This window comes from Triticum urartu, chromosome 5, assembly GCF_003073215.2.
Source record: "Triticum urartu cultivar G1812 chromosome 5, Tu2.1, whole genome shotgun sequence".
NCBI classification, from domain to species: Eukaryota; Viridiplantae; Streptophyta; class Magnoliopsida; order Poales; family Poaceae; genus Triticum; species Triticum urartu.
Genome location: NC_053026.1, coordinates 156,219,525 through 156,244,565, shown reverse-complemented (window position 1 = coordinate 156,244,565; position 25,041 = coordinate 156,219,525). Strand labels below are relative to the sequence as shown.

The 25,041-nt window shown below is 46.3% G+C and overlaps 2 protein-coding genes across 3 annotated transcripts; one reads left to right on the top strand and one right to left on the bottom strand.

The window, feature by feature from the left end:
• Window positions 1-5,821: 5,821 nt before the first annotated feature.
• LOC125508256 (translation initiation factor eIF-2B subunit alpha-like) lies at window positions 5,822-9,553 on the top strand. 2 transcript variants are annotated; one of them, XM_048672907.1, is made up of 5 exons: window positions 5,822-6,243; window positions 6,536-6,688; window positions 6,769-6,910; window positions 8,006-8,247; window positions 9,074-9,553. In XM_048672907.1, the coding sequence occupies exons 1-5, from the start codon at window positions 5,899-5,901 to the stop codon at window positions 9,278-9,280; spliced, it is 1,089 nt and encodes a 362-aa protein (XP_048528864.1). In that variant the 5' UTR covers window positions 5,822-5,898; the 3' UTR covers window positions 9,281-9,553. The 2 variants fall into 2 exon arrangements, with proteins under 2 accessions (XP_048528864.1, XP_048528865.1); XM_048672908.1 differs by lacking the exon at window positions 6,536-6,688.
• A 4,925-nt stretch (window positions 9,554-14,478) lies between these two features.
• On the bottom strand, window positions 14,479-19,474 carry LOC125508255 (proteasome subunit alpha type-5). Its single transcript, XM_048672906.1, has 9 exons — window positions 19,337-19,474; window positions 19,118-19,199; window positions 18,527-18,607; window positions 17,675-17,788; window positions 17,498-17,599; window positions 17,355-17,413; window positions 15,242-15,344; window positions 14,938-15,003; window positions 14,479-14,846 (listed from the first exon to the last, which is right to left on the bottom strand). The coding sequence occupies exons 1-9, from the start codon at window positions 19,348-19,350 to the stop codon at window positions 14,754-14,756; spliced, it is 714 nt and encodes a 237-aa protein (XP_048528863.1). The 5' UTR covers window positions 19,351-19,474; the 3' UTR covers window positions 14,479-14,753.
• Window positions 19,475-25,041: the final 5,567 nt, after the last annotated feature.

Below are 25,041 nucleotides of genomic sequence, written 5' to 3'. Positions count from 1 at the left end.
GCTCAACTAGTGAGCATGTGCTCAGAATGTCTGAGTGCTACAATCACTTGAATCAAGTGGGAGTTAATCTTCCAGATAAGATAGTGATTGACAGAATTCTCTAAGTCACTATCACCAAGTTACTAGAACTTCGTGATGAACTATAATATGCAAGGGATAACGAAAATGATTCCCAAGCTCTTCGTGATACGGAAATCGATGAAGGTAGAAATCAAGAAAAGTATCAAGTGTTGATGGTTGACAAGACCACTAGTTTCAAGAAAAGGGCAAAGGGAGGAAGGGGGACTTCAAGAAGAACGGCAAGCAAGTTGCTGCTCAAGTGAAGAAGCCCAAGTCTAGACCTAAGCCCGAGGCTAAGTGCTTCTACTGCAAAGGGACTGATCACTGGAAGCAGAACTGCCCCAAGTATTTGGCGGATAAGAAGGATGGCAAAGTGAACAAAGGTATATTTGATATACATGCTATTGATGTGTACTTTACTAGTGTTTATAGCAACCCCTCAGTATTTGATACTAGTTTAGTTGCTAAGATTAGTAACTCGAAACAGGAGTTGCAGAATGAACATAGACTAGTTAAGGGTGAAGTGACGATGTGTGTTGGAAGTGGTTGCAAAATTGATATGATCATCATCGCACACTCCCTATACTTTCGGGATTAGTGTTGGACCTAAAATAAATGTCATTTGGTGTTTGCGTTAAGCATGAATATGATTGGATCATGTTTATTGCAATACGGTTATTCATTTAAGTCAAAGAATAATTGTTGTTCTATTTACATGAATAAAACCTTGTATGGTCATACACTCAATATAAATGGATAATTGAATCTCGATCGTAGTGATACACATATTCATAATATTGAAGCCAAAAGATGCAAAGTTAATAATGATAGTGCAGCTTATTTGTGGCACTGCCGTTTAGGTCATATTGGTGTAAAGCGCATGAAGAAACTCCATGCGGATGGGTTTTTGGAATCACTTGATTATGAATCAGTTGATGCTTGTGAACCATGCCTCAGGGGCAAGATGACTAAGACTCCGTTCTCCAGAACACTGGAGCGAGCAACTGACTTATTGGAAATAATACATACTAATGTATGCGGTCCGATGAGTGTCGAGGCTCGCGGCGGGTATCATTATTTTCTGACCTTCACAGATGATTTGAGCAGATATGGGTATATCTACTTGACGAAACATAAGTCTGAAACATTTGAAAAGTTCAAAGAATTTCAGAGTGAAGTGGAAAATCATCGTAACAAGAAAATAAAGTTTATGTGATCTGATCGTGAAGGAGAATATTTGAGTTACGAGTTTGATCTTCATTTGAAACAATGCGGAATAGTTTCGCAACTCACGCCACCTGGAACACCATAGCGTAATGGTGTGTCTGAATGTCATAACCGTACTTTATTAGATATGGTGCGATCTATGATGTCTCTTACCGATTTATCACTATCATGTTGGGGTTATGCATTAGAGACAGCTGCATTCATGTTAAATAGGGCACCATCTAAATCCGTTGAGATGACACCATATGAACTGTGGTTTGGCGAGAAACCTAAAGCCGTCGTTTCTTAAAGTTTTGGGCTGCGATGCTTATGTGAAAAAGTTTCAACCTGATAAGCTCGAACCCAAATCGGAAAAATGTGTCTTCATAGAATACCCAAAGGAAACTGTTGGGTACACCTTCTATCACAGATCCAAAGGCAAGATCTTTGTTGCTAAAAGTGGATCCTTTCTAGAGAAGGAGTTTCTCTCGAAAGAAGTGAGTGGGAGGAATGTAGAACGTGATGAGGTAATTGTACCTTCTCCCGAATTGGAATGTAGTTCATCAAAGAAATCAGTTCTAGTGATCTCTACACCAATTAGTGAGGAAGATAATGATGATGATCATGAAACTTCAGATCAAGTTACTACCGAACCTCGTAGGACAACCAGAGTATGGTCCGCACCAGAGCGGTACGGTAATCCTTTTTGGAAGTCATGTTACTAGACCATGACAAACCTACGAACTATGAGGAAGCGATGATGAGCCCAGATTCCGCGAAATGGCTTGAGGCCATGAAATCTGAGATGGGATCCATGTATGAGAACAAAGTATGGACTTTGATTGACTTGCCCGATGATCGGTGAGTCATTAAGAATAAATGGATCTTCAAGAGGAAGACGAACGCTGATAGTAGTGTTACTATCGACAAAGCTCGAATTGTCGCAAAATGTTTTCGACAAGTTCAAGGTGTTGACTAAGATGAGATTTTCTCACTCATATCGATGCTTAAGAGTCTGTCCGAATCATGTTAGCAGTTGCCGCATTTTATGAAATCTGGCAAATGGATGTCAAAACTGTATTCCTTCATGGATTTTTTAAAAGAAGAGTTGTATATGATGCAACCAGAAGGTTTTGTCGATCCTAAAGGTGCTAACAAAGTGAGCAATCTCCAGCGATCCATCTATGGACTGGTGCAAGCATCTCGGAGTTGGAATATATGCTTTGATAAAGTGATCAAAGCACATGGTTTTATACAGACTTGCGGTGAAGCCTGTATTTACAAGAAAGTGAGTGGGAGCACTACAACATTTCTGATAAGTATATGTGAATGACATATTGTTGATCGTAAATAATGTAGATTTTTTCGGAAATCATAAAGGAGTGTTTGAAAAGAGTTTTTCAAAGAAAGACTCGATGAAGCTGCTTACACATTGAGCATCAAGATCTATAGAGATAGATCAAGACGCTTGATAAGTTTTTTCAATGAGTACATACCTTGAAAAGATTTTGAAGTAGTTCAAAATGGAACAGTCAAAGAAGGAGTTCTTGCCTGTGTTGCAAGGTGTGAAGTTGAGTAGAGACTCAAAACCCGACCACGGCAGAAAATAGAAAGAGAATGAAAAGTCATTCCCTATGCCTTAGTCATAGGTTCTGTAAAGTATGCTATGCTGTTTACCAGTCCTATTGTATACCTTAGCATTTTTCTGGCAAGGCAGTACAATAGTGATCTAGGAGTAGATCACTGGACAACGGTCAAAATTATCCTTAGAGGACTAAGGAAATATTTCTCGGTTATGGAGGTGATAGAAGAGTTCGTCGTAAAGAGTTACGTCGATGCAAGCTTTTTACATCGATCTAGATGACTCTAAGTCTTGATCTGGATACATATTGAAAGTGGGAGCAATTAGCTAGAGTAGCTCCATGCAGAGCATTGCAGACATAGAAATTTGCAAACTACATATGGATCTGAATGTTGTAGACCCGTAGACTAAACTTCTCTCACAAGCAAAACATGATCACTCTTTGGGTATTAATCACATAGCGATGTGAACTAGATTATTGACTCTAGTAAACCCTTTGGGTATTAGTCACATGGAGATGTGAACTAATCACATAAAGATGTGAACTAGATTATTGACTCTAGTGCAAGTGGGATACTGAAGGAAATATGCCCTAGAGGCAATAATAAAGTTATTATTTATTTCCTTATATTATGATAAATGTTTATTATTCATGCTAGAATTGTATTAACCGGAAACTTAGTACATGTGTGAATACATAGACAAACAGAGTATCACTAGTATGCCTCTACTTGACTAGCTCGTTGAATCAAAGATGGTTAAGTTTCCTAGCCATAGACATGAGTTGTCATTTGATTAACGGGATCACATCATTAGAGAATGATGTGATTGACTTGACTCATTCCGTTAGCTTAGCACGATGATCGTTTAGTTTGTTGCTACTGCTTTCTTCATGACTTATACGTGTTCCTCTAACTATAAGATTATGCAACTCCCGAATACCGGAGGAACACTTTGTGTGCTACCAAACGTCACAACATAACTGGGTGATTATAAAGGTTCTCTACAGGTGTCTCTGATGGTACTTGTTGAGTTGGCATAGATCGAGATTAGGATTTGTCACTCTGATTGTCGGAGAGGTATCTCTGGGCCCTCTCGGTAATGCACATCACTATAAGCCTTGCAAGCAATGCAACTAATGAGTTAGTTGCGGGATGATGTATTATGGAACGAGTAAAGAGACTTGCCGATAATGAGATTGAGCTAGGTATTGAGATACCGGCGATCGAATCTCGGGCAAGTAACATACCGATGACAAAGGAAACAACGTATGTTATTATGCGGTTTGACCGATAAAGATCTTCGTAGAATGTGTAGGAGACAATATGAGCATCCAGGCTCCGCTATTGGTTATTGACCGGAGACGTGTCTCGATCATGTCTACATAGTTCTCGAACCCGTAGGGTCCGCACGCTTAACGTTTGGTGACGATCGGTAATATGAGTTTATGTGTTTTGATGTACCGAAGGTAGTTCGGAGTCCCGGATGAGATCGGGGACATGACGAGGAGTCTCGAAATGGTCGAGACGTAAAGATCGATATATTGGACGACTATATTCGGACATCGGAAAGGTTCCGAATGATTCGGGTATTTTTCGGAGTACTGTTGAGTTAAGGGAATTCGCCGGGCAGTATATGTGCCTTATTGGGCTTTAGGGGAAAAAGAGAGGGGAGGCTGCGCGCCCCCAAGGCTTAGTCTGAGTTAGACTAGGGGGAGGGGTTGCGCCCCCTCCTTCCTTCTCTTCTCTTTTCCCTTTCCTTTTCTCCTACTCCTACTACATGGAGGGAGCGAATCCTACTCCCGGTGGGAGTAGGACTCCCCAGGGCGCGCCATAGTAGAGGGCCGGCCCTCCCCTCCTCCACTCCTTTATATACGGAGGCAGAGGGGCACCCTAGGACACACAAGTTGATTGATCCAAGCCGTGTGCGGTGCCCCCTTCCACCATAATCCACCTCGATCATATTGTAGCGGTGCTTAGGCGAAGCCCTGCCTCGGTAGCAACATCATCACCGTCATCACGCCGTCGTGTTGACGGAACTCTCCCGTGAAGCTCTGCTGGATCGGAGTTCGTGGGACGTCATCGAGTTGAATGTGTGCTGAACTCAGAGGTGTTGTGCGTTCGTTACTTGGATCGGTCGAATCGTGAACACGTACGACTACATCAACCGCGTTCTCATAACGCTTCCGCTTACGGTCTACGAGGGTACATGGACGATACTCTTCTCTCTCGTTGCTATGCATCACCATGATCTTGCGTGTGCGTAGGATATTTTTCTTTGAAATTATTACGATCCCCAACAAGAGAAAGGCGGCCGGAGTAGGAGGGAGAGACGCAGATACCTCAGTGACAACAACTGCAACGGCGGCCGACGGCGGTAGAGAAAGCGAGAGTGTGAAGGGGAGAGTAAGGAAGAGAGAGGGGAAACGACGGGGTGGATAAGGTGCCCATAGTAATAGCGCGGGCAAGGAACACCCGTTGCTACTACAAACAATACCAGTAGCGTGATCTGGTAAAGAGCGCTACTGCTAGGTGGTGCCTGGGAGTCGGGTCCGTGTATAAACAGTAGTAGTGTGTGTGTTAGGAGGACCGCGCTACTACTACTTTCTTTATTGTAGCGTGTGTTCTCTGTCGGCGCTGCTACTACGTACCAGTAGAACCTGGTCTCCAGATCGCACTACTACTAAGATTATGTGCATAAGTTTTTCTCTAGTAGTGGGGGCGGCCGACCAGATGCGGTCTGACCAGGCGGGGGCACTCCCGCATTTCCCCAAATTGATCGGACAAGATTAGGTGCTGATGAGTTGGCGGTCAATGCATATGTGGACAAGCCAGTCAACTGCCAAATCAGCGCGTACGTACAAGAATTGTACATTGGATATATGACCACCTAAGACAAGTTCGTGACTGTATTTCTGATATTTGTAAGTCGGAGGATTAAATTGGCCAACGCGACGAGTAGGAGGACCTTCAGTGAATTTTTCTCTTTCCACGCCCTACACACTTCTCCCTGACCAGTGTGATTCCCCTCTGCCCTGCCCCCTCCTTCCCATGGAGCTCGACGCCGCCCAAAACCCTAACCCCGAACCCCCCATCTCCGCCTACTACCAGACGCGGGCGGAGCACCATGCCGTCGTATCCAGCGACTGGCTCGACCACGCCGCCGCTGCCGCCTCTCTCCCCGATGCGCACGCCGACGCCGACGCCGCCCCACCCCCCTCCCCCGGGAGCAACGGCGGCGGCGTCATCGAGGAGTTCAACTTCTGGCGGCGCAAGCCGGAGGCCGCCGAGGCGGTTGCCGCCATCATGGCGCTCGCCGCCGTCATCCGCTCCAGCAGGGCCACCACCATGATGGAGCTCGAGATCGAGCTCAAGAAGGCTTCCGACAAACTGAAGGTCCCTAAAACCCACTTTGCCTTTTTGCTCTATCTCCGATGTTTTCTGTGGTGTTGGAAATAAAGGCCCTTCTGCAATGGCATAAAATCTGTTTGGTATGCTTGTAGTGGCATGTACAAAATTCCACCCATCATGTTCTCTCTAGTCCTTAGGGTTTGAATTATGTTCACAAGTAGGTGTTGTCTAATGATGAAGTGATTAAGCTGCTTATAGTCTTTGAACATTTCGTTATGGAAGCCCTCATGCGGTGCTGACTACTTGAATTCACACTGAAAACATGTCTATATTTCAGTCCTGGGATGCTACTTCCATTTCTCTGTCTGCTGCTTGTGATTTGTTCATGCGCTTTGTAACAAGAACATCACATTTGGAGCATGAGAAATTTGATGCAGCAAAATCACGCCTAATTGAGCGAGGGGAAAAGTTTGGAGAGATATCATTAAAGGTTACCTGTAATTTACTATCCACTGTTCTTGTAAGATGGTTTATGCTTTGAACTAATTTGGTAGAAGAATATTTGTGTAGGCCCGTAAGACAATTGCAATGCTCAGCCAGGATTTCATCTCAGATGGGTGCACTATGCTGGTACATGGTTATTCCAGAGTGGTGTTGGAAATCCTGAAGCTAGCTGCCTCAAATCGCAAACTCTTCCGTGTATTATGCACAGGTATTTTGATCTAGTCCTTTTTCTATTCAGTGGTCTCAACACGCTTGCAGTGTATTCTCCATTCAGGGTCATCATTGTGATATTTTACTGTGAGGGCTTGGGAGATCGTATTCATGCAGAAGGCGATGAGGGTTGAGGTGATCTCAACATCTTCTTCATGTACGAAAAGTAGACGGCGTGTGAGGGTTGGGAGTGATCTGAACACCTTTTTCGTGTACGAATAGTAGACCGCAATGAGGGTTGTGACTGATCTCAACACCTTTTTCGTGTACGAAAAGTAGACCGTAGTGAGGGCTAGAGATCATATTCATGCATGAAACTGCACCCTAATGTGTTTCGACTGAAATTCTATTTTCTATACCATTATATAGTGTAGCAGTTTTGAATGAATCTAGAGCATCAACCCTAATCATTGGTATCTTAAATCCAACAGTTGAAAGCAGCAGGATTCACATGAACAGTAGCCAGCAGTTGCTTCCATGCTTTTCTAGAACCATCACATCACCCTTGTCATAAAAAGGTCCACGATTCCCAAGCCAGCTTGCAGCGCTAGCAGAGGACGTGCTTAGCGGGTTTGAGATAGTCTAGAAGGGAAACGCCGGAATGGGGAGAGAAGGAAGCTAAAGTAAACAGTTAGATTAGTTAGTGTGGATCCCACCAGTTATAGTTCGCCAAAAAAAATCCCCACCGGTTCCATACTCTTTGTTTTTTCACAAACAACAATCAATGGGGTTTACGCTTTTCTATTATTTCATTTCTGCGTTTCCTCCATGTTGAATAATTTCACAAGGCAATCTACTGTTTATCTACTTTTACCAAAATCACTTCGTAACGTTCAGACGTGCAATGCTAGTATACAGTAGTTCTTTAGTCATGTCTTACCTTTTTTTAATCTCAGCGGTTAGATGTCGTGTTGAATGGGTACATATTGAGTGGATGTATGCTCTAAGTGCTAACACTACATCATCTGAGAGTTGCAGTTCTAATGTTTTGTTGTTAGCCTACCTCATGGCTAGTAATCACGATAATCAATGTGGCAACTTGTCTGTTAAGTGCAATTTCTCATGTTTGTCTGTTATGTTTATTTACCTGCAGAGGGCAGACCAGACAGAACTGGCCTACGAATGTCAAATGAACTTGCAGCATTAGGTATTCCTGTTAAGGTGCTAATTGATTCAGCTGTTGCTTACTCCATGGATGAAGTTGACATGGTATTTGTTGGTGCTGATGGGGTTGTTGAAAGTGGAGGAATTATTAATATGATGGGGACTTACCAGATAGCTCTTGTAGCTCATAGCATGAATAAACCTCTATACGTGGCCGCTGAAAGTTATAAGGTACTGCCTGCTATGATAGGCTATTTAAAAATTGTTTCACTAGTTGCTCTGCAAACTATTCTCATGTTACTTTCTGTAATAGGAATAAATGAAACATAACTGTTGAATATTTAAGAACAGCGAGTAGAAATTGTTGTATATTTAAGAATATACTCCCTCGTAAAGAAATATAAGAGCGTTTAGATCACTAAAGTAGTGATCTAAATGCTCTTATATTTCTTTACAGAGTAGTAAGGACCTCTATTTGACATGGAGACTCAGACTTGTTAGGGTGTTGCCGTTTTCTTTATTGTTTTTAGAGATAGTTTTCATGGATCCTTAAGCTGATCAGTCATCCATAATGTGAGAGCAATTTGATATGGAAGTATCATTTCAAACTTCCACTGTTATCCGCCATATGTCCTGTACATTTTAAGGAACTTTGTCTTAGTATTCTGCACTCCAGAGATCTACACGTCATAACTTGCAAGAAACTACTTGCACAAATCATTCATCACTTTACTGCATTTCTTATTTCAGGATTTCTTATATCTCGCAGTAGGTATTCACCAAAGTTTATTCTACTTAAACTGTCGCAACTTAAGTTCAATTGATGATTACATAGTAAATTAGTTCTAGATTGTAGACAAGTGTATTAAATGATGGTTTATCTTACTTGCATCCTACTCCCTCCGTTCATAAATAAGACGTACCACGTCACTTATTTGTGAACGGAGGTAGTATTATATAACTATCCATGACTGTTTTTGTCTATAGCATGATGATCGCTTGATGGAAGTGTCAGTGTGTTTGATAACATAGCCCTGTATATTTGATACTCTTGTAGTTTGCTCGTCTATATCCCCTGGACCAGAAGGACATGACACCAGCTCATCGACCGATAGATTTTGGAGTTCCGATACCTGCTGGTGTGGAAGTTGAGACATCGGCAAGAGACTATACTCCTCCCCAGTACCTCACACTTCTTTTGACTGATCTTGGTGTTCTGACACCATCCGTTGTGAGCGATGAGCTCATCCAACTGTACCTATGATCACTGCTAAGATATATGTTCTCCAGATCAGATGTAATGTACTGTAGTTGAATTGAGGTTTTCCCTGTCTCTCACTATATGTTATCTTTTCCCCCGCTGCTGAAATGTCTAGAAGAATTCTCTAAAACCTTAGGTGAGAGGATGATCCATTTTTACCCGACCGTTGTTCTGGAGTCAAGCAATAATTTTGGTCTCAAGTGACATCGTGCAAATTTGCAGTGTTCACTCTACTGGATTCGAATGAGTGCAAAGTTTGACTTTCCTTGTGGCATTTGTGCATTTACAGAATACTTCGTCTTTGGTATTGTACCTTCTGCCGTTGGATCGATTGCTAATGATAGAATTGAATGGTACCGTCTTGCAGTGCTAAGGCCTTCTTTGGTTCATAGGATAGGAATTTCATATGACATGCATCTCAATTCCTATAGAGATATTTCATTTGATGCATAAGATAGGAATTCTTCCATTGAGTCTAGGTTAATATATTTTTTTTTGAAATGTGAAGTATTGGTTCCTATTCTACATAGAAATATAATCTATTCCTACAAACCAAAGGGCTTCATAGGAATTTTTTCTTTGAAAATTCTATTCTATGAAATTTCTATAAGATTCCTACAAACCAAAGGTGACCTAAACAATATGGCAAACTGGCGGTTGATACCAACTATCCTAGGGATTTGGATGGTGACATAGGGTATGGAGCATACAATAATATCATGTCTGTTCTGAATTATAAAATGTTTTGGATATTCAATATGGACCAAAAGGTAGCAGCACACGAACTACAAAGCAATCTATCACTTTTATTTTTTACTTTTCCTTTTTTACCCTACTTTTCTGTACTCGTTCTTCATTGTTCTTTATGTTCAACGGCGGTTGACCTACCCTAGTTTTCTTGTTATTTGTTCCCCATTGTTTTTCGTGCTCAGGGACCGATCAGGTCAACCTACCGCAGCCCATGGCCGCCATGCGCCCTTACGGGGGTCCTTCTCGGACGTGTGTGGTTTATGATTTATGAAGGAGCCTCGCCGGAAGCGCAATACCTAAGACACGCCAACGAGGTCTTTTGTTAATGGTTCACTGAAAGTATAAAATATCACAAACACAATGAAAATCAAATTGAGATTTATATATCATCGAACGACTAGTATCGCCGCCACAACGGGCCATCGACGGGCCGTTGTCACCGCTTCCATACCATAGCAGGCCTGGCCTTATCGATGACAGTAGGAAAGTCTTCGTCCACGTGCCCCTAAGGACCAACACTCTAGGCCACAGTCGTCATCGCAAATTTGGGGAATTCGTGCCTCTTGGCATTTCATGAGTTATGAAAATGCAAGAAAGGATACTAAATCTCATCATTAACTGAATTCTGGATAGAAAGATTAAGAAGGAGAACAAACTATCCAAGCCAAAGAACCTATCACCAAAAATCCTGACAAATGATGTTGAGACGAGAGTCTGTTTGAACCACGAAAGACTTGGTTTTCATTTAAGTTGTAGAAGTAGCCAACTTGCTATTATAAAGGTCTTCGTTGGTCTTACACTAGAAGTGGCGTGTTTCTGATTAAATCGCGAATTGCAAATAGTTGAAGTGTCTAACACCAAATCTCACCATCATGCACGTATGATGAGAAACCCTAACCTCATCGCTCCAAAGAGAAGACATGAATCTATGTCGGAGTTCCATCGTTTGCAATACCTTTCAATGAAAGAAAGGGCTCCAGTGTAGAGAGGGCCTTGCTGTTTAAAACGGAACCATAGAAACAATGGAACCCCCTATTTTTTAGTATTATTAGAATTAATTTGTTATTTCGTATAGAATTAACTGAACGGAGTGGAATAAAAAATCATGGTTGGGAAGGTTACTATAGCAAAAGCCATTGGAATTAATATTTTTTATATCAGAATAAATAGTTTTGTTATTAATGAAAAAATGGTGGCTAAAACAAGAGAAATCATTAGTTGTTCATTAAGGTTAATTTTATGAGAAACGATTGTTTTAAACCGGCTGATAACAACGAAACGCAAACCGCGTCCACTGCGTGACACGTGCCTATCCGGGCCGTCCACCGATGACCGATTCCCCTGCTCCAGCCTTATCTCTTCGAATAGATCGTCTCCTTCACACCTTTCTTCCCCTTCGTCTTCATCTCTTCCTCCCCTCCCCCGATCTCTCGGTCGTGTAGTTCGAGAGGAGAGGGCTCCATGGGGACGCGACTACACGCCACCAGGCACCAGCTACCGAATCCTCGCCATAGGGAACACCACCCATTGCTGTGAACAGGAAGGGGCGACGCTGACCACCATAGCGCGCCATCGCTGTGCTGCTGCACCCCTACTGTCGCAGTAGCAACAGCAGCAGCACCATTGCTGAAGCGGGGGCGGCATACGCAGCATGCAGGGGGTTGCCGGAGGCGGGGGCGACATTCGCCGCACTGCTACTCGTCGCGGTGCTGCAACGCAGCATGAAGGAGGTGGCCGGAGGCTACGCTGCTCGTCGCCGGTTTGCAAAGCAACATGGGGAGGCCGGAGGTGGGCGTTCGCCGGGGTGAGCTGCGTCCCTGTGGATCTCACCACGACAGCGGAGCTGCAGTGCAGCACAAGCAGCCGCGACCCCGTGGAGCTCACCGCCGGCGGTGCTGCAGTGAAGCTTTCGCCGGCGGCCTCTAGTGCTGCCTTGCAGCGCTCGCCGGCGGCTGTCGACGCTGCAGTGCAGCGCTCGGTGTTCCAATGGAACTTGTCGGCGGCTTCCGAAGCTAAATTGCAGCGCTCGGTGCTCCAATGGAGCTCTCGCCGGCGGTGACCGGTGCTACTTACAACGCTCGCCGACGGGCTCGAAGTTGCAGTGCATCGTTCGGCGCTCCAATGGAGCTCTCACTGGTGGCTCTCGGTGTTGCGTTGCAGCGCTTGACGAGCCTCGGAGCTGCAACGCAAGGCTCAATGTTAGTGCTACAGTGAAGCTCTCGACAGCGGCTCTCGAAGCTGTGATGCAGCGGCCGGTGGTGGCTCAGGTCTTGCGAGGCAGTGCTTGTCGGCGGCAACCGTTGCAAGGCGCTCCAATGGAGCCCTCACTGGTGGCTCCCGGTGCTGCGTTGCAGCGCTTGACGAGCCTTGGAGCTGCGACGCAAGGCTCGATGTTAGTGCTACAGTGAAGCTCTCGGCGGTGGCTCTCGGAGCTGTGATGCAGCGGCCGGTGGTGGCTCAGGTCTTGCGAGGCAGTGCTTGCCGGCGGCAACCGTGATGCCTTGCAACGGCAACACGTTGCTGCCTTGCTACGGCTGGACGGGAATCGAGGCAGGGGTGGCTGATGCGGTGTGGGAGGAGCATGGCGTGTCGTGCATTGCCTTTTTTGAAGGGCTGAGATAAGTAGATCAGACGGCTGGCGACCCGGCTGATTTCAGCCTAATTTTATTCAATGACCAGAGTTCGACGAGGATATATAGCCCGGAGATGATGAATAAAAATGCGCTCATTTGACTCAAACTTTAGAGAGGGCTCATTTAAGACTTGATCAAATGATTACAAACACGTAAAAAGAGCTTTTGTTGCCTCTCATCAAGAGGGACACCATCCGCCCAAGCAACGACCCTGCAAGTACTAACAAACCCTAAGAGCAACTCCAACGGCCCGGCCCAAACGGACGATGTATTTATCCGCTTTTTGTTCGTTTGGGTCGGCCGCTCGCCCACCGTCCGCCCTCTTTTAATTTTGGGTCGGCAGTGCGCCCAACGGGCCGACCTATTTTCATGACCGCGCGTGTTTAACATCGTGTTGTCGCCTTGATTTTAACGCTCCAGCACGCGGGAAAGGTTCGCGCGCGCTGGTTTTGGCGCTCCAGCGCGCGGGAAAGGTTCGCGCGCGCGCCGCGGCCGGCGCTCGTTATAAAAGAAGGCGCTCCCTCCACACTCGGTCGGCCGCCCACTCTTGCCGCCTCTGCGCCACCATGTCGATCCGCCGCCTACGCGCTTCGGATTTTCGCGGAGTCTGCGAGTGCCGCTCCGGCGCCTTCTCCGCCGAGATCTGGTTTCGCGAGAAACGTCTCGTCCTCGGCACCTTCGACACCGTAGAGGAGGCGGCCCGCGTGCACGACGCGGCGGCGTGGCGCCTCCTTAGGGCTCGTCGGGATATGAATTTTCCCAACGTGTCGAGCTAGCGGGCGCAGGATCTGACGCCTCTCCCGCGGCTTTTCACCGACGAGGATCGTCGTGTCCATCGGAGGCGGCAACGTCGTCTCGTCATCGTAGAGAAGGACGTGGAAGCCTTGGTGCTGTGGCGAGGAGGCTTCCCGCAGGACATCGTCGACGAGCGCCAGTTCTATAAGCAATCGAGATCGGAGAAGGACGCGAGGAGGAGTGAGCGAGCCGCCTATCGGGAGGACAAGCGTTCGCGGAAGCAGGCAGCTCAACTGAAACTGGAGCTACAAGAAACGTCAGGTTGGGACTTTGAAGACTAGCAGCTTGCTGACGCCTACCTTCAAACGTCGGAGGAGGACATTACCGAGTCGGAGTCAGAAAACGACGAGTAGTGGTCTTTTTCTTTTATCTATATACACTAGAACTATCTATGTATCCATTTTAATCTGAAAAAATGGCCGGCGGCATCGGCGACGTAGCAGGCGGGCGAGTGTGTGAATCCAATGTGCCACCGACCAACGGACCAGGTGAGGAAAGAGGGCGAACGCGCGCGTCCGTCTTGTGTCCGTGCCGACGCAAATCAGCCTAAAAAATGGGCCGGGAATGGGTCGGCAGGCGGACGAAAGCGGACGCGCGTCCGCTTGGGTCAACGTGTTGGGCCAGCTTTTTTGTCCGCGCCGACCCAAACGGACGGCCGCGGATGAAATGGGTCGCCCCATTGGAGTTGCTCTAACCTAAACTAAACAGTAGTCTATACTTTTGTTGTTGAAAGTTTGTCTCAGATATTTTTTAAGAACGTCAAAAGTGTGACGATATAATCCACGATGTGAAGAGAACAAAAATGAAATGATATTGTGTTATTTAAAGTTTCAGGCACAACTGTTATTGCGTGGCACGTTTATATAGGTTAAAAGCAGTCTCATCAGCAGCGAAAGAACAACTTCCTAGCCGAATAAAAAGTTTCTGAAGTGAAACCTAGCGGTCTTTAAGTAGTCCAGTCTAAGAAGAAGTGAAGAAAAATCGCTATGTTCAACAATCCAAAACATACAGTGCAAACGACAGTTGTTGCTGAAATACTGCATGCTATTGCCACAAATCCTTCGTATATCAAACAAAAGGGTGTAGTACAATCTCCTTACCGGCAAGTGACAAGGCAACAACAGCTAGGCCTCTACACCTTCTTGTTAACACAAGATAATCAAATGAAAAGAGGCAAACATCAGTGTCCATATCATAGAGCAATTGTGCTTCTGCTAATTTGAAGGCATCTGGATGTCAGACACACAGCACAAGGAACATATGAATCCTGGTTGACATTCGACAAAGATTTCTGCGTTTCACAATCGTGCTATGACTGCTTCAACCTCTGCAGGGGTGTAAAGGTGGTAGTTCGGCGCGACCCTGGCGATGTCGACATTATTTGGAGTCACCTGTTCCAAATAGCAATTTAACTCGAGACACTTGGTGGGGGTTCTTAGTGACAGCAATCACAAACATGAGACTGGACTGAGACGCCTTTACCTTTTCTTCCATAACCTGTTTCAGGATAGATAGAGCAATGGTTTCAGCCTCCTGAAGGGTCAGCTCCTGCAGAAGAAACTCAATCATCAGCTTTCAGAAACATGGTGCAAGTATCGACAAAACAGCAGAGAGTGGTGTGGTCACGTCATGGTTTTCTTCACACAAGATTAGAAACACACCACTTTCAGCATTATGGTCTCCTAGCTATGATCAATCAAGGTTAGCATTACAGCTTCCTTTGCATATATGCAAATCGTGTTCAAGTTATCATACAGTTCAGAGCTATTTGATCTTGTTGTGTTACCTTGTTGAACTGCTCCTGCAAGGAACTATCGGCACCCTCAGAGCCTGACCCTATTGCCTTGGCATTGCACTGCCAAAAGGTTCCAGATGGGTCAGTGTAGTACCTGCGACACAAAATGCAGACAGAGAACTTCAACAAATCTATATAGATCATTCTTTTACACCGTCTAGGCACTCCTAATTTGCCTTCTAAAAAGAAACAATTCTAGGCTAGTAGAACAAGCTACTTTATTTTATTTTTAGTAAGGAGTGAGGGGTGTAGAAAATCGTTGCCACATGCAACACAGCAATGTGACGACGATGCGAACAAGACAAACTTATAGCCAAGGGACCATTCTGCCGTTTGCTATTCAACAATGTTTAAGAGGTAGCAATACTTGTAACTTTCCGAGAATATATCCTACCCAAAATATAAAATTTTAGAGCATTGGCTGTGGCTGGGCATAAGCTCACACATCAAATTAACCTGGTGGACGCAGCAAATCCCAACTATATTAAGCAATATGTAATATTTTGTTGTTGGTTAAATATGATGCCATTATCCATTCTGCTAATGATGATCTTAACCATAATAACTATGAGAAGATTATGAAAGATTTTCCTCAAGGAGGAATGGTCATCATGGAAGCTATTGGTTATCAGTCAGAATATTGTGCACAGCTGGCCCTTGCAGCATATGCAGCACAACACATAAGAGTGTGGTGGCACTATACTATAGGTGCATGAGTCCAACTGTTTATTGTCAACTCCAATCTTATGGGGCAGCAAGGAGCCCGTAAAAATTGAATCAGGAGTTGGTTGGGAAATATAGTCCAGAAGAATTAGCAAGCTAAATGTTTCCAGTTAGAAAACTGTTAAGACATGTAAGAAGCTAACATCCCCTATATAAGGATGCCTAGGACTCAAAAAATAGTAAGGAGTGAACAACCAACGTCTCAAAAGTCTTGGTGTCCATTTGTGAATTCACCGCACAGAAGGTTCAAACGGCCAGAATCAAGGCCCGAGGGTAGATGACATACTAAGGCTTATGCAAGCAAAGAATCGATAACATAAGAGAAACTGTGACAGGATAGCAATATGTCCTAACTTCTAAGTTCTTGTGTAAGATAAGTTGCAAATTGCAACTAACATAATTTTTTTGTTTGTCACCACAGGAAGTCAATGAGCACGACTACAACAGTCAATGAGCACGACTACAACACAAGGATTACGAGTCGACGAGTCATTGAGTCGTTCCGAGGTTGAGACTCATAGACTAATCGGACTAGTCTTAGACTAGTGCTAGACTAGTCGACAAAGTACTGTAGTAGTCAACTACTAATACCTAGTAGCAGTATGGAGTAGTAAACTGTACAACACATTACAATATATACAATAAAACCAGCAGTGCTAGCCAACGCTCGCCAGGCCTAGCCCAGTGCCGCTCAGCACGCCACCCCCAGCTGGCCTATTTGGGCCCAAGTAGCCAGCCTACTTAGCCTACTTCCCATCCCAGCCTATGTAACCCTAGCTCCCGATCGATCCCGTCGCCGCCGCCTGCGCCATCACGCACAAAAGCACGCGCGCGCGACCCGCGCCTCCAGCCACCGCCACCGGCGAGCCCGCGACCACCGCCGTGCCTCTTCTCCTCTCTCTCTCTCCCCCTCTCTTTGTGGCAGGGCCGCACACGCCTACGGGGCACGGCCATGGCCGCCGCCCGAGCACGAGCTCCGGCCAGCTGCCGCCTTGCTTCGCCATCCGCCGTCCCGGCGGCGGGTCAGTGGGTGCTGGCGGTGGCCTCGTCCAGGCGGCTTGTTCTCATAGCTCGCTCTCCAATTTTCCCCTCCCAAATTTGAGTCGAGCAACTCAGACAGCAGGACTAGTCTAGACTAGTCTCTCGACCGCTCGACTCATCGAATTAGTCTACACGAGATTCACAGTCGACACCACAGTTGCGACTCATGGACTAGTCCATCGACTAGTCTCGACTAGTCCTTCGACTCGTAATCAGTGCTACAACATCAAATAATACTAGAACAAACAAGCAAAACTGAAAGCACACTCAAAGACAACTGTGCAAGTATGCCTCCTGAATTCAATTAAAGTCTTTGTCAGTTGTGATGATTGGCACTTACAAGCTCGGCCCATTTTCATCATGACCAGCAATAAGGAGAGAAACTCCAAAAGGTCGTGACTGCAGAAGGAAATAAGTAGATCAGAAACTCCTGTGGTAGTGTTGTGTTCGGATAGTAACACTGTAATAGCACAAAATGCTCACCATAGACTCTTCTTCACCTTCTCCAAAGCGAAGAGCTAGATCGCAAATAGCTTGTGTGGTGGACTCAACTGTCATCGGTTCCCCATATGAGAATCTATGGTTCTATTATGAGCATATAGTGAGATAACAGATAAGGTAATGAACAAAGTGAATAAAGTATACAAGAAAGAGAAGTACTTGGGTCTCCACTCGAGCATGCTCAACCAATGTTCTTGCATCAGCAATAAGGCCACTCATGGCACAGCCTACATGCTCATCAATTTCCATGATTTTCTCAACACTGCTAGGTTCCTGTATGGAAGGCAAATTGGTAATCTTACTTTTGACATAATTGGACATCACATGAAGCAATATAATCAGTACAAAAATATTGTGGCAACCAAGACACATAATACTTCTGAAAAATGGAAATGGAAGAGTTTAAAAAAATACCAAATATTATATCAAATATCCAAGATATAATGTCATAAGTTGCAATATATTCAAGGAAATTGTGTATGTCAGTCACTCATAATATATGAAGCATCACAGGATGAGGAAACCAATTGAGCAGAAAGATTCCATCATCGTAAATCTAAGACTTGTTATGTGCCTTTTACATTATTCATTATATACACTAGAAAGTCGAATATCACAAATAAAAAAAACTGACATATTTATATGGAACATAAACTGGAAAAGATACAGTCATACAGTACCATGGAAACTTGAGTACTGTTACTATTGAGACAATTTAATCCACTGATGCATTGGAACCAGGAAAAAGAAGCCCCAAAACAAAATCCCTAAGAGGGGCAGGATTATCCTAAAGCAAAACTAAGCATGATAAGAACTCATACATCACGCCAAAAACTCAAGTATCAGTGATACAGAAATATAGGAACATTGCATTGAAATTGAGTACTAAAATAAAAACAAATAACAGTCCCAAAGGTACGCTACACTTCAATGATACAGGTGAACAACCATTTTTTTTGGCGGGGGGGGGGGGGGGGGGGGGGGGCGCGGGGGTCAACCAACAGCAGTTACCAGCAATGGAGACGTCACACGTTTCTCCACAGCAAGAACAACCCCATCCTTCGTCTTCAACCCGATTGCAGTAGATCCCAACTGCAAAAGGCATGAGCATCAACAAAACCATCACTCATATGCACATACAAATTTAGAAAGTGAGATTCCAGCTTAATCTCGCTACAACTATCACGACAATGACCCAGAAAATGTCAACGATATAATCAATGAAATCACCTACAAATATATAGACTTCAACTTGCGAATCGACAAGAAGACATAACCAAGCCTAAATGAGTGTGGAACCCTAGTCCAATTTACAGTACTTCATTGCAAGCCCCTAAAGACTACTAAAGTTGTCGCCCTGATCCACAATGTCAGGAAACAGCGATCCATGCTGCATCTAGCCATTGGTTCGTCCTAACAACACGAATCGAGCGGCCTAAAACATACATCTTCCGAAACAAACAACCCCGGGCAACTACTCCCTCGGGACCGATTCCTAACAATAGACTGCAGCTGCCTCCTCACCAAATCTACACCCAGATCGGGAAGGGGGGGGGGGGGGGGGGGGGGGGGGCTCAGAAGGGATCGGCTCGGCTCACTGACCTTGATGGCCTCGATGGCGTACTCGACCTGGAATAGGCGTCCCTCCGGCGAGAAGGTGTTCACGCCGCGGTCGTACTCCGTCCTGCGCGAAACAACCCCACAACAAAATTTATCCCGAAATAAGATGAAAAATTCACAGCAGTGACAACACCGCGGGCGCGGAATCCAGCAGCGGGTCGGGGCTGTGAAGATTTTTGACAGAGAAGGGTCAATTCTAACCTCGTGAGGAACATGGTGGCGTGTGCGGTTTGCTTGGGCTAGGGGAAGATGGGTTTGCGGCTTGTGGGAGACGAGACTAGGAGAGGGGGAGGTTCTGCTTTATAAGCGATGCACAGTATAAAAACTGCTTTTAACGCGCGGTATAAAAACTGCTTTTAGCAGAAACGCTATATAAATGACGCGCAATATAAAAAACTGCTTTTAGCGTGCGTGGACCTGATTTGCAATCTCCAGCGGCCGCATAAAAAAGGCGCGCGCTATAACTAATGCAGCACGCGCATCAAAAAGGCATCGCGCACAGCTTTTTTAGTGCGCCGGTCGCACGCGCTACAAACTCTGGGCTGCTGCAGATGGGATCGCTTGATTGGGACCGCTGAACTCGCGCGTGCAGCATATTTTACAACGCTTGTTGGAGCAAACGTCTTCTAGCGCCCTAAAAAACTACTTGCGCACTGTAAATTCGTTTTTTGAGCGCCACGCATTAGGCGGCTGCTGGAGATGCTCTTATGACTTGTTTAGTTTAGGCAGCGATTGGAGATGTTTGAAGGGGATTAATAAGGGGGGATTAAAGTCCTTGCAAGTCAAGATCCCCCTCAAACCTCTCCAATGCCCTCATTCTGCATCACTCCGCTATATTAGGGCTCAACTCTTAAAAGGTGTTATTTTAAGCGAGATCCTTGAAAATAAATAATATGAAATTATGTACCAACAACCGAAACAAATCGATTTAGAGCCTGTTTTTGGGACTGCTTTGCTCCTTAAAATTCAGTTTCGCTCCAGAAAACACAAGCCAAACGGGATAGCTCCACGATATGTCTCCCCGAAAAAAAAAATAGAATCTGGGGTACAACTTCCAGTTTTTATGAAGCTCTTTAGGGGGTGCTCCAAAAAATTCTAGAAGATGGAGTTAGGTGGAAATTATCCACCACTGCCATCAGTAAGTGGATACCCCTTCGTTTCTTCCCCCTCAACCAATCAAATAGATTCTTTCCACCAAATTTCTCATTCTTGAAGCTGGAGCTAGATGGCAGCCAAACATTCTCTTTGGTACTACTACAACTTTTAGATGAACCTGCTCCAATGTGAATTTAGTGGAACGAAACCGATTTTTATGAAGCGGAGCAATCCCAAGCTACTACAACAAACCATGAGTTGTAAAGCAAAAGCGTTAAAATAGCGACTTAATAAATGATTTTCCATATTAGTAGGCCAGATACATCTCAACAGCCCCAATGCACCGAGGCAAGTACTTCCCAGATTTGTCCAGAATCGAATAGCTCTTCATGTCTCTTCAGCCAATGAAGCTCCAAGGAAAAAGATCCATACACGTCCACGCGGCGATAACTGTAAGCTTGTAGTAATTCCTTAGGGCATCTCCAACAATTTGTATGTTAGCTTGTTGGTAAAATATGTCATGTCATCAATCAACACCTTAAGGGCCTCTTTGATTCGCGGGATTGCAAAAACACAAGAATAGGAAAAACGTAGGATTGAAATGACATGTCCATTGGATTCCTATAGGACTTGAGTTTGTTTGATTGTATCACAGGAAAAATAAAGGATTTCTTCCAAGAGGTTGGAGTGGATGCTACAATTCCTATGAAATGTAGTTCAAATGAATCCATAGGAAAAAATCCTATGGGATTCAATCCTGCGAATCAAACAATCAACGCAGGAAAAATTCCGAAGGATTCTTATCCTTCAAAAATCCTATGAAAATCCTTTGAATCAAAGAGGCCCTTAACATACAACAACTCCAATGGGTTGTATGTAGTTTGCTCAATAGGATGTGAAATAATAAATAAGGTGCTCTGAGGGAGTCATGGATTAGGGGGTGTTCGGGTAGCCGGACTATACCTTCAGCCGGACTCCAGGACTATGAAGATACAAGATTGAAGACTTCGTCCCGTGTCCGGATGGGACTTTCCTTGGCGTGGAAGGCAAGCTTGGCGATGCGGATATTCAAGATCTCCTACCATTGTAACCGACTTTGTGTAACCCTAACCCTCTCCGGTGTCTATATAAACCGAAGGGTTTTAGTCCGTAGGGCAACTTCATCATACAACAATCATACCGTAGGCTAGCTTCTAGGGTTTAGCCTCCTTAATCTCGTGGTAGATCTACTCTTGTACTACCCATATCATCAATGTTAATCAAGCAGGACGTAGGGTTTTACCTCCATCAAGAGGGCCCGAACCTGGGTAAAACATCGTGTTCCTTGCCTCCTGTTACCATCCGGCCTAGACGCATAGTTCGGGACCCCATACCCGAGATCCGCCGGTTTTGACACCGACATTGGTGCTTTCATTGAGAGTTCCTCTGTGTCATCGCCTTTAGGCCCGATGGCTCCTTCGATCATCAACAACGATGCAGTCCAGGGTGAGACTTTTCTCCCCGGACAGATCTTTGTCTTCGGCAGCTTCGCACTGCGGGCCAATTCGCTTGGCCACCTTGAGCAGATCGAAAGCTACGCCCCTGGCCATCAGGTCAGGTTTGGAAGCCTAAACTACACGGCTGACATCCGCGGGGACTTGATCTTCGACGGATTCGAGCCACAGCCAAGCGCGCCGCACTGTCTCGATGGGCATGATATAGCTCTGCCGCCGAACAGCGCTTTGGAGGCCGCACACGCACCGGTTCCGACTATTGATTCGGAGCCTACTGCGCCGATCGAGGATCAGCGGTTGGACGCTGCCTCAGGGGCTGCGATCTCAGAGGCGATCGAGCCGAACTCCAGCCCCGCACCCCGCTTGGCCCGTGACTCCGAGGAGCCGGATTCCTCTCCGGACTCCGAGCCCCCCGCGCCCCTGCCGATCGAATCCGATTGGGCGCCGATAATGGAGTTCACTGCCGCAGACATCTTTCAGCACTCGCCCTTCGGTGACATCCTGAATTCCCTAAAGTCTCTCTCTTTATCAGGAGAGCCCTGGTCGGGCTACGGTCAGCAAGGTTGGGATACGGACAATGAAGAAATTCAAAACCCACCCACCACCCACTTCGTAGCCACTGTCGACGACTTAACCGACATGGTTGACTTCGACTCCGAAGACATCGACGGCATGGACGAGATGCAGGAGATGAACAAGAACCAGCACCTGTAGGGCGCTGGAAGGCCACCTCATCATATGACATATATATGGTGGACACTCCAAAGGATGGAGATGGCGATGGAACAACGGGGGATGATAACTCTAAGAAACAGCCCAAGCGCCGGCGTCAGCGGCGCCGCTCTAAATCCCGCCAAAGCAAAAAACGGTGATTCCGGCACGGGAGATAATACTACTCCGGATAGCACCGAAGAACACCCCCTCCAGCAAGATTCAACACAGGAGGACAGAGAAGCCAGCCCTCACGAGAGGGCGGCGGACCAAGAGGTTGAGGACGATAATTATACACCTCCCTCCGAAGACGAGGCAAGCCTCGACGACGACGAGTTCGTCGTGCCAGAGGATCTCGCCGAACAAGAGCGTTTTAAACGTAGGCTTATGGCCACGGCAAGCAGCCTCAAGAAAAAGCAGCAACAGCTTAGAGCTGATCAGGATTTGCTAGCTGACAGATGGACTGAAGTCCTTGTGGCCAAAGAGTATGAACTCGAACGCCCCTCCAAGAGTTATCCAAAGCGCAGGCTGCTACCCCGACTAGAGGAGGAAGCACCTACATCACCAGCGCATGACACGGCCGACCGGCCACCTCGTGGCCGCGACAAAGAGGCCTCTTAGCCCTCCACTCAAGCCATGCCCCGACGCCGCGTCAAGCATACTAAGGCACGGGAAAATGCGCCCGACCTGCGCGACATACTGGAGGACAAGGCAAGGCAAACAAGATCGATCTATGGATCGCGCAGGCGCCCCACGGCACGTGACGGTGATCGTCACTCCGGATGCAATAAATCCGGCCGGGCCGAACTCAACAGACAAAGCTCCTTCGAGCTGCGTCGTGATATAGCCCAATACAGAGGCGCCGCACACCCACTATGCTTCACAGATGAAGTAATGGATCATAAAATCCCTGAGGGCTTCAAACCCGTAAACATCGAATCGTACGATGGCACAACAGATCCTGCGGTATGGATCGAGGATTATCTCCTTCATATCCACATGGCCCGCGGTGATGACCTACACACCATCAAATACCTCCCACTCAAACTTAAGGGACCGGCCCGGCAACAGCTTGCCAGCAGACTCAATCGGTTCTTGGGAGGACCTGGAAGCCGCATTCTTTGATAATTTCCAGGGCACTTATGTGCGACCATCAGACGCCGATGACCTAAGCCACATCATTCAGCAGCCAGAGGAATCGGCCAGGCAATTCTGGACACGGTTCCTAACAAAGAAAAACCAGATAGTTGACTGTCCGGACACAGAGGCCTTAGCGGCCTTCAAGCATAATATCTGTGACGAGTGGCTTGCCCGGCACCTAGGACAGGAAAAGCCGAAATCTATGGCAGCCCTCACGACACTCATGACCCGCTTTTGCGCGGGAGAAGACAGCTGGCTAGCTCACAGTAACAACTTAACCAAGAACCCTGGTAATTCGAATACCAAGGACAAAAGTGACAGGTCGCGTCGGAACAAACAAAAGCGCCACGTTAACAGCGACAGCAACGAGGATACGACAGTTAATGCCGGATTCCGAGGCTACAAATCCGGTCAACGGAAAAAGCCATTCAAAAGAAATACTCAGGGCCCGTCCAGTTTGGACCGAATACTCGACCGCTTGTGCCAGATACATGGCACCCCCGAAAAGCCAGCCAATCACACCAACAGGGATTGTTGGGTGTTCAAGCAGGCAGGCAAGTTAAGAGCCGAAAACAAAGACAAGGGGCTGCATAGCGACGACAAGGAGGAGCCCAGGCCGCCGAACAACAGTGGACAGAAGGGATTTCCCCCGCAAGTGTGGACGGTGAACATGATATATGCAACCCACATCCCCAAGAGGGAGCGGAAACGTGCGTTACGGGACGTATATGCGATGGAGCCAGTCGCCCCAAAGTTCAACCCATGGTCCTCCTGCCCGATCACCTTAGATCGAAGGGACCACCCCACTAGCATCCGTCACGGCGGCTTCGCCGCACTGGTTCTAGACCCAATCATTAACGGATTTCATCTCACAAGAGTCCTCATGAACGGCGGCAGCAGCCTGAACCTGCTTTACCAGGATACAGTGCGAAAAATGGGCATAGATCCCTCGAGGATCAAGCCCACCAAAACGACCTTTAAAGGCGTCATACCAGGTGTAGAAGCCAACTGTACAGGCTCAGGTACACTGGAAGTGGTCTTCAGATCTCCGGATAATTTCCGAAGCGAGGAGTTAATCTTCGACATAGTCCCGTTCCACAATGGCTATCACGCACTGCTCGGGCGAACCGCATTCACAAAATTCAACGCGGTACCGCACTATGCATACCTCAAGCTCAAGATGCCAGGCCCTAGAGGAGTAATCACGGTCAATGGGAACACTGAACGCTCCCTCCGAACGGAGGAGCACACGGCAGCGCTCGCAGTAGAAGTACAAAGCAGCCTCTCTAGGCAGTTCTCTAGTTCGGCCTTCAAAAAGCCGGACACTGTCAAGCGCGCCCGGAGCCTACAACAAGACCGCCTGGCACGTTCTGAGCTAGCATAGCAATGCGGCCCCAACCCTAGCCCTCACAATATAGCGAAACCAGCGCTTCACGTACATAACTACGCTCTTGAAATACCATGGGC

Coding starts and splice junctions, on each gene's coding strand:
- LOC125508256 (XM_048672907.1), top strand. CDS start 5,899: ATGGAGCTCGACGCCGCCCAAAACCCTAACCCCGAACCCCCCATCTCC. Junction 6,244..6,535: donor AGGCTTCCGACAAACTGAAG/GTCCCTAAAACC, acceptor TCTATATTTCAG/TCCTGGGATGCTACTTCCAT. Junction 8,248..9,073: donor TGGCCGCTGAAAGTTATAAG/GTACTGCCTGCT, acceptor ATACTCTTGTAG/TTTGCTCGTCTATATCCCCT.
- LOC125508255 (XM_048672906.1), bottom strand. Junction 17,600..17,674: donor ATGCTCGAGTGGAGACCCAA/GTACTTCTCTTT, acceptor TGCTCATAATAG/AACCATAGATTCTCATATGG. Junction 15,004..15,241: donor TGCAGGAGCAGTTCAACAAG/GTAACACAACAA, acceptor TTTCTTCTGCAG/GAGCTGACCCTTCAGGAGGC.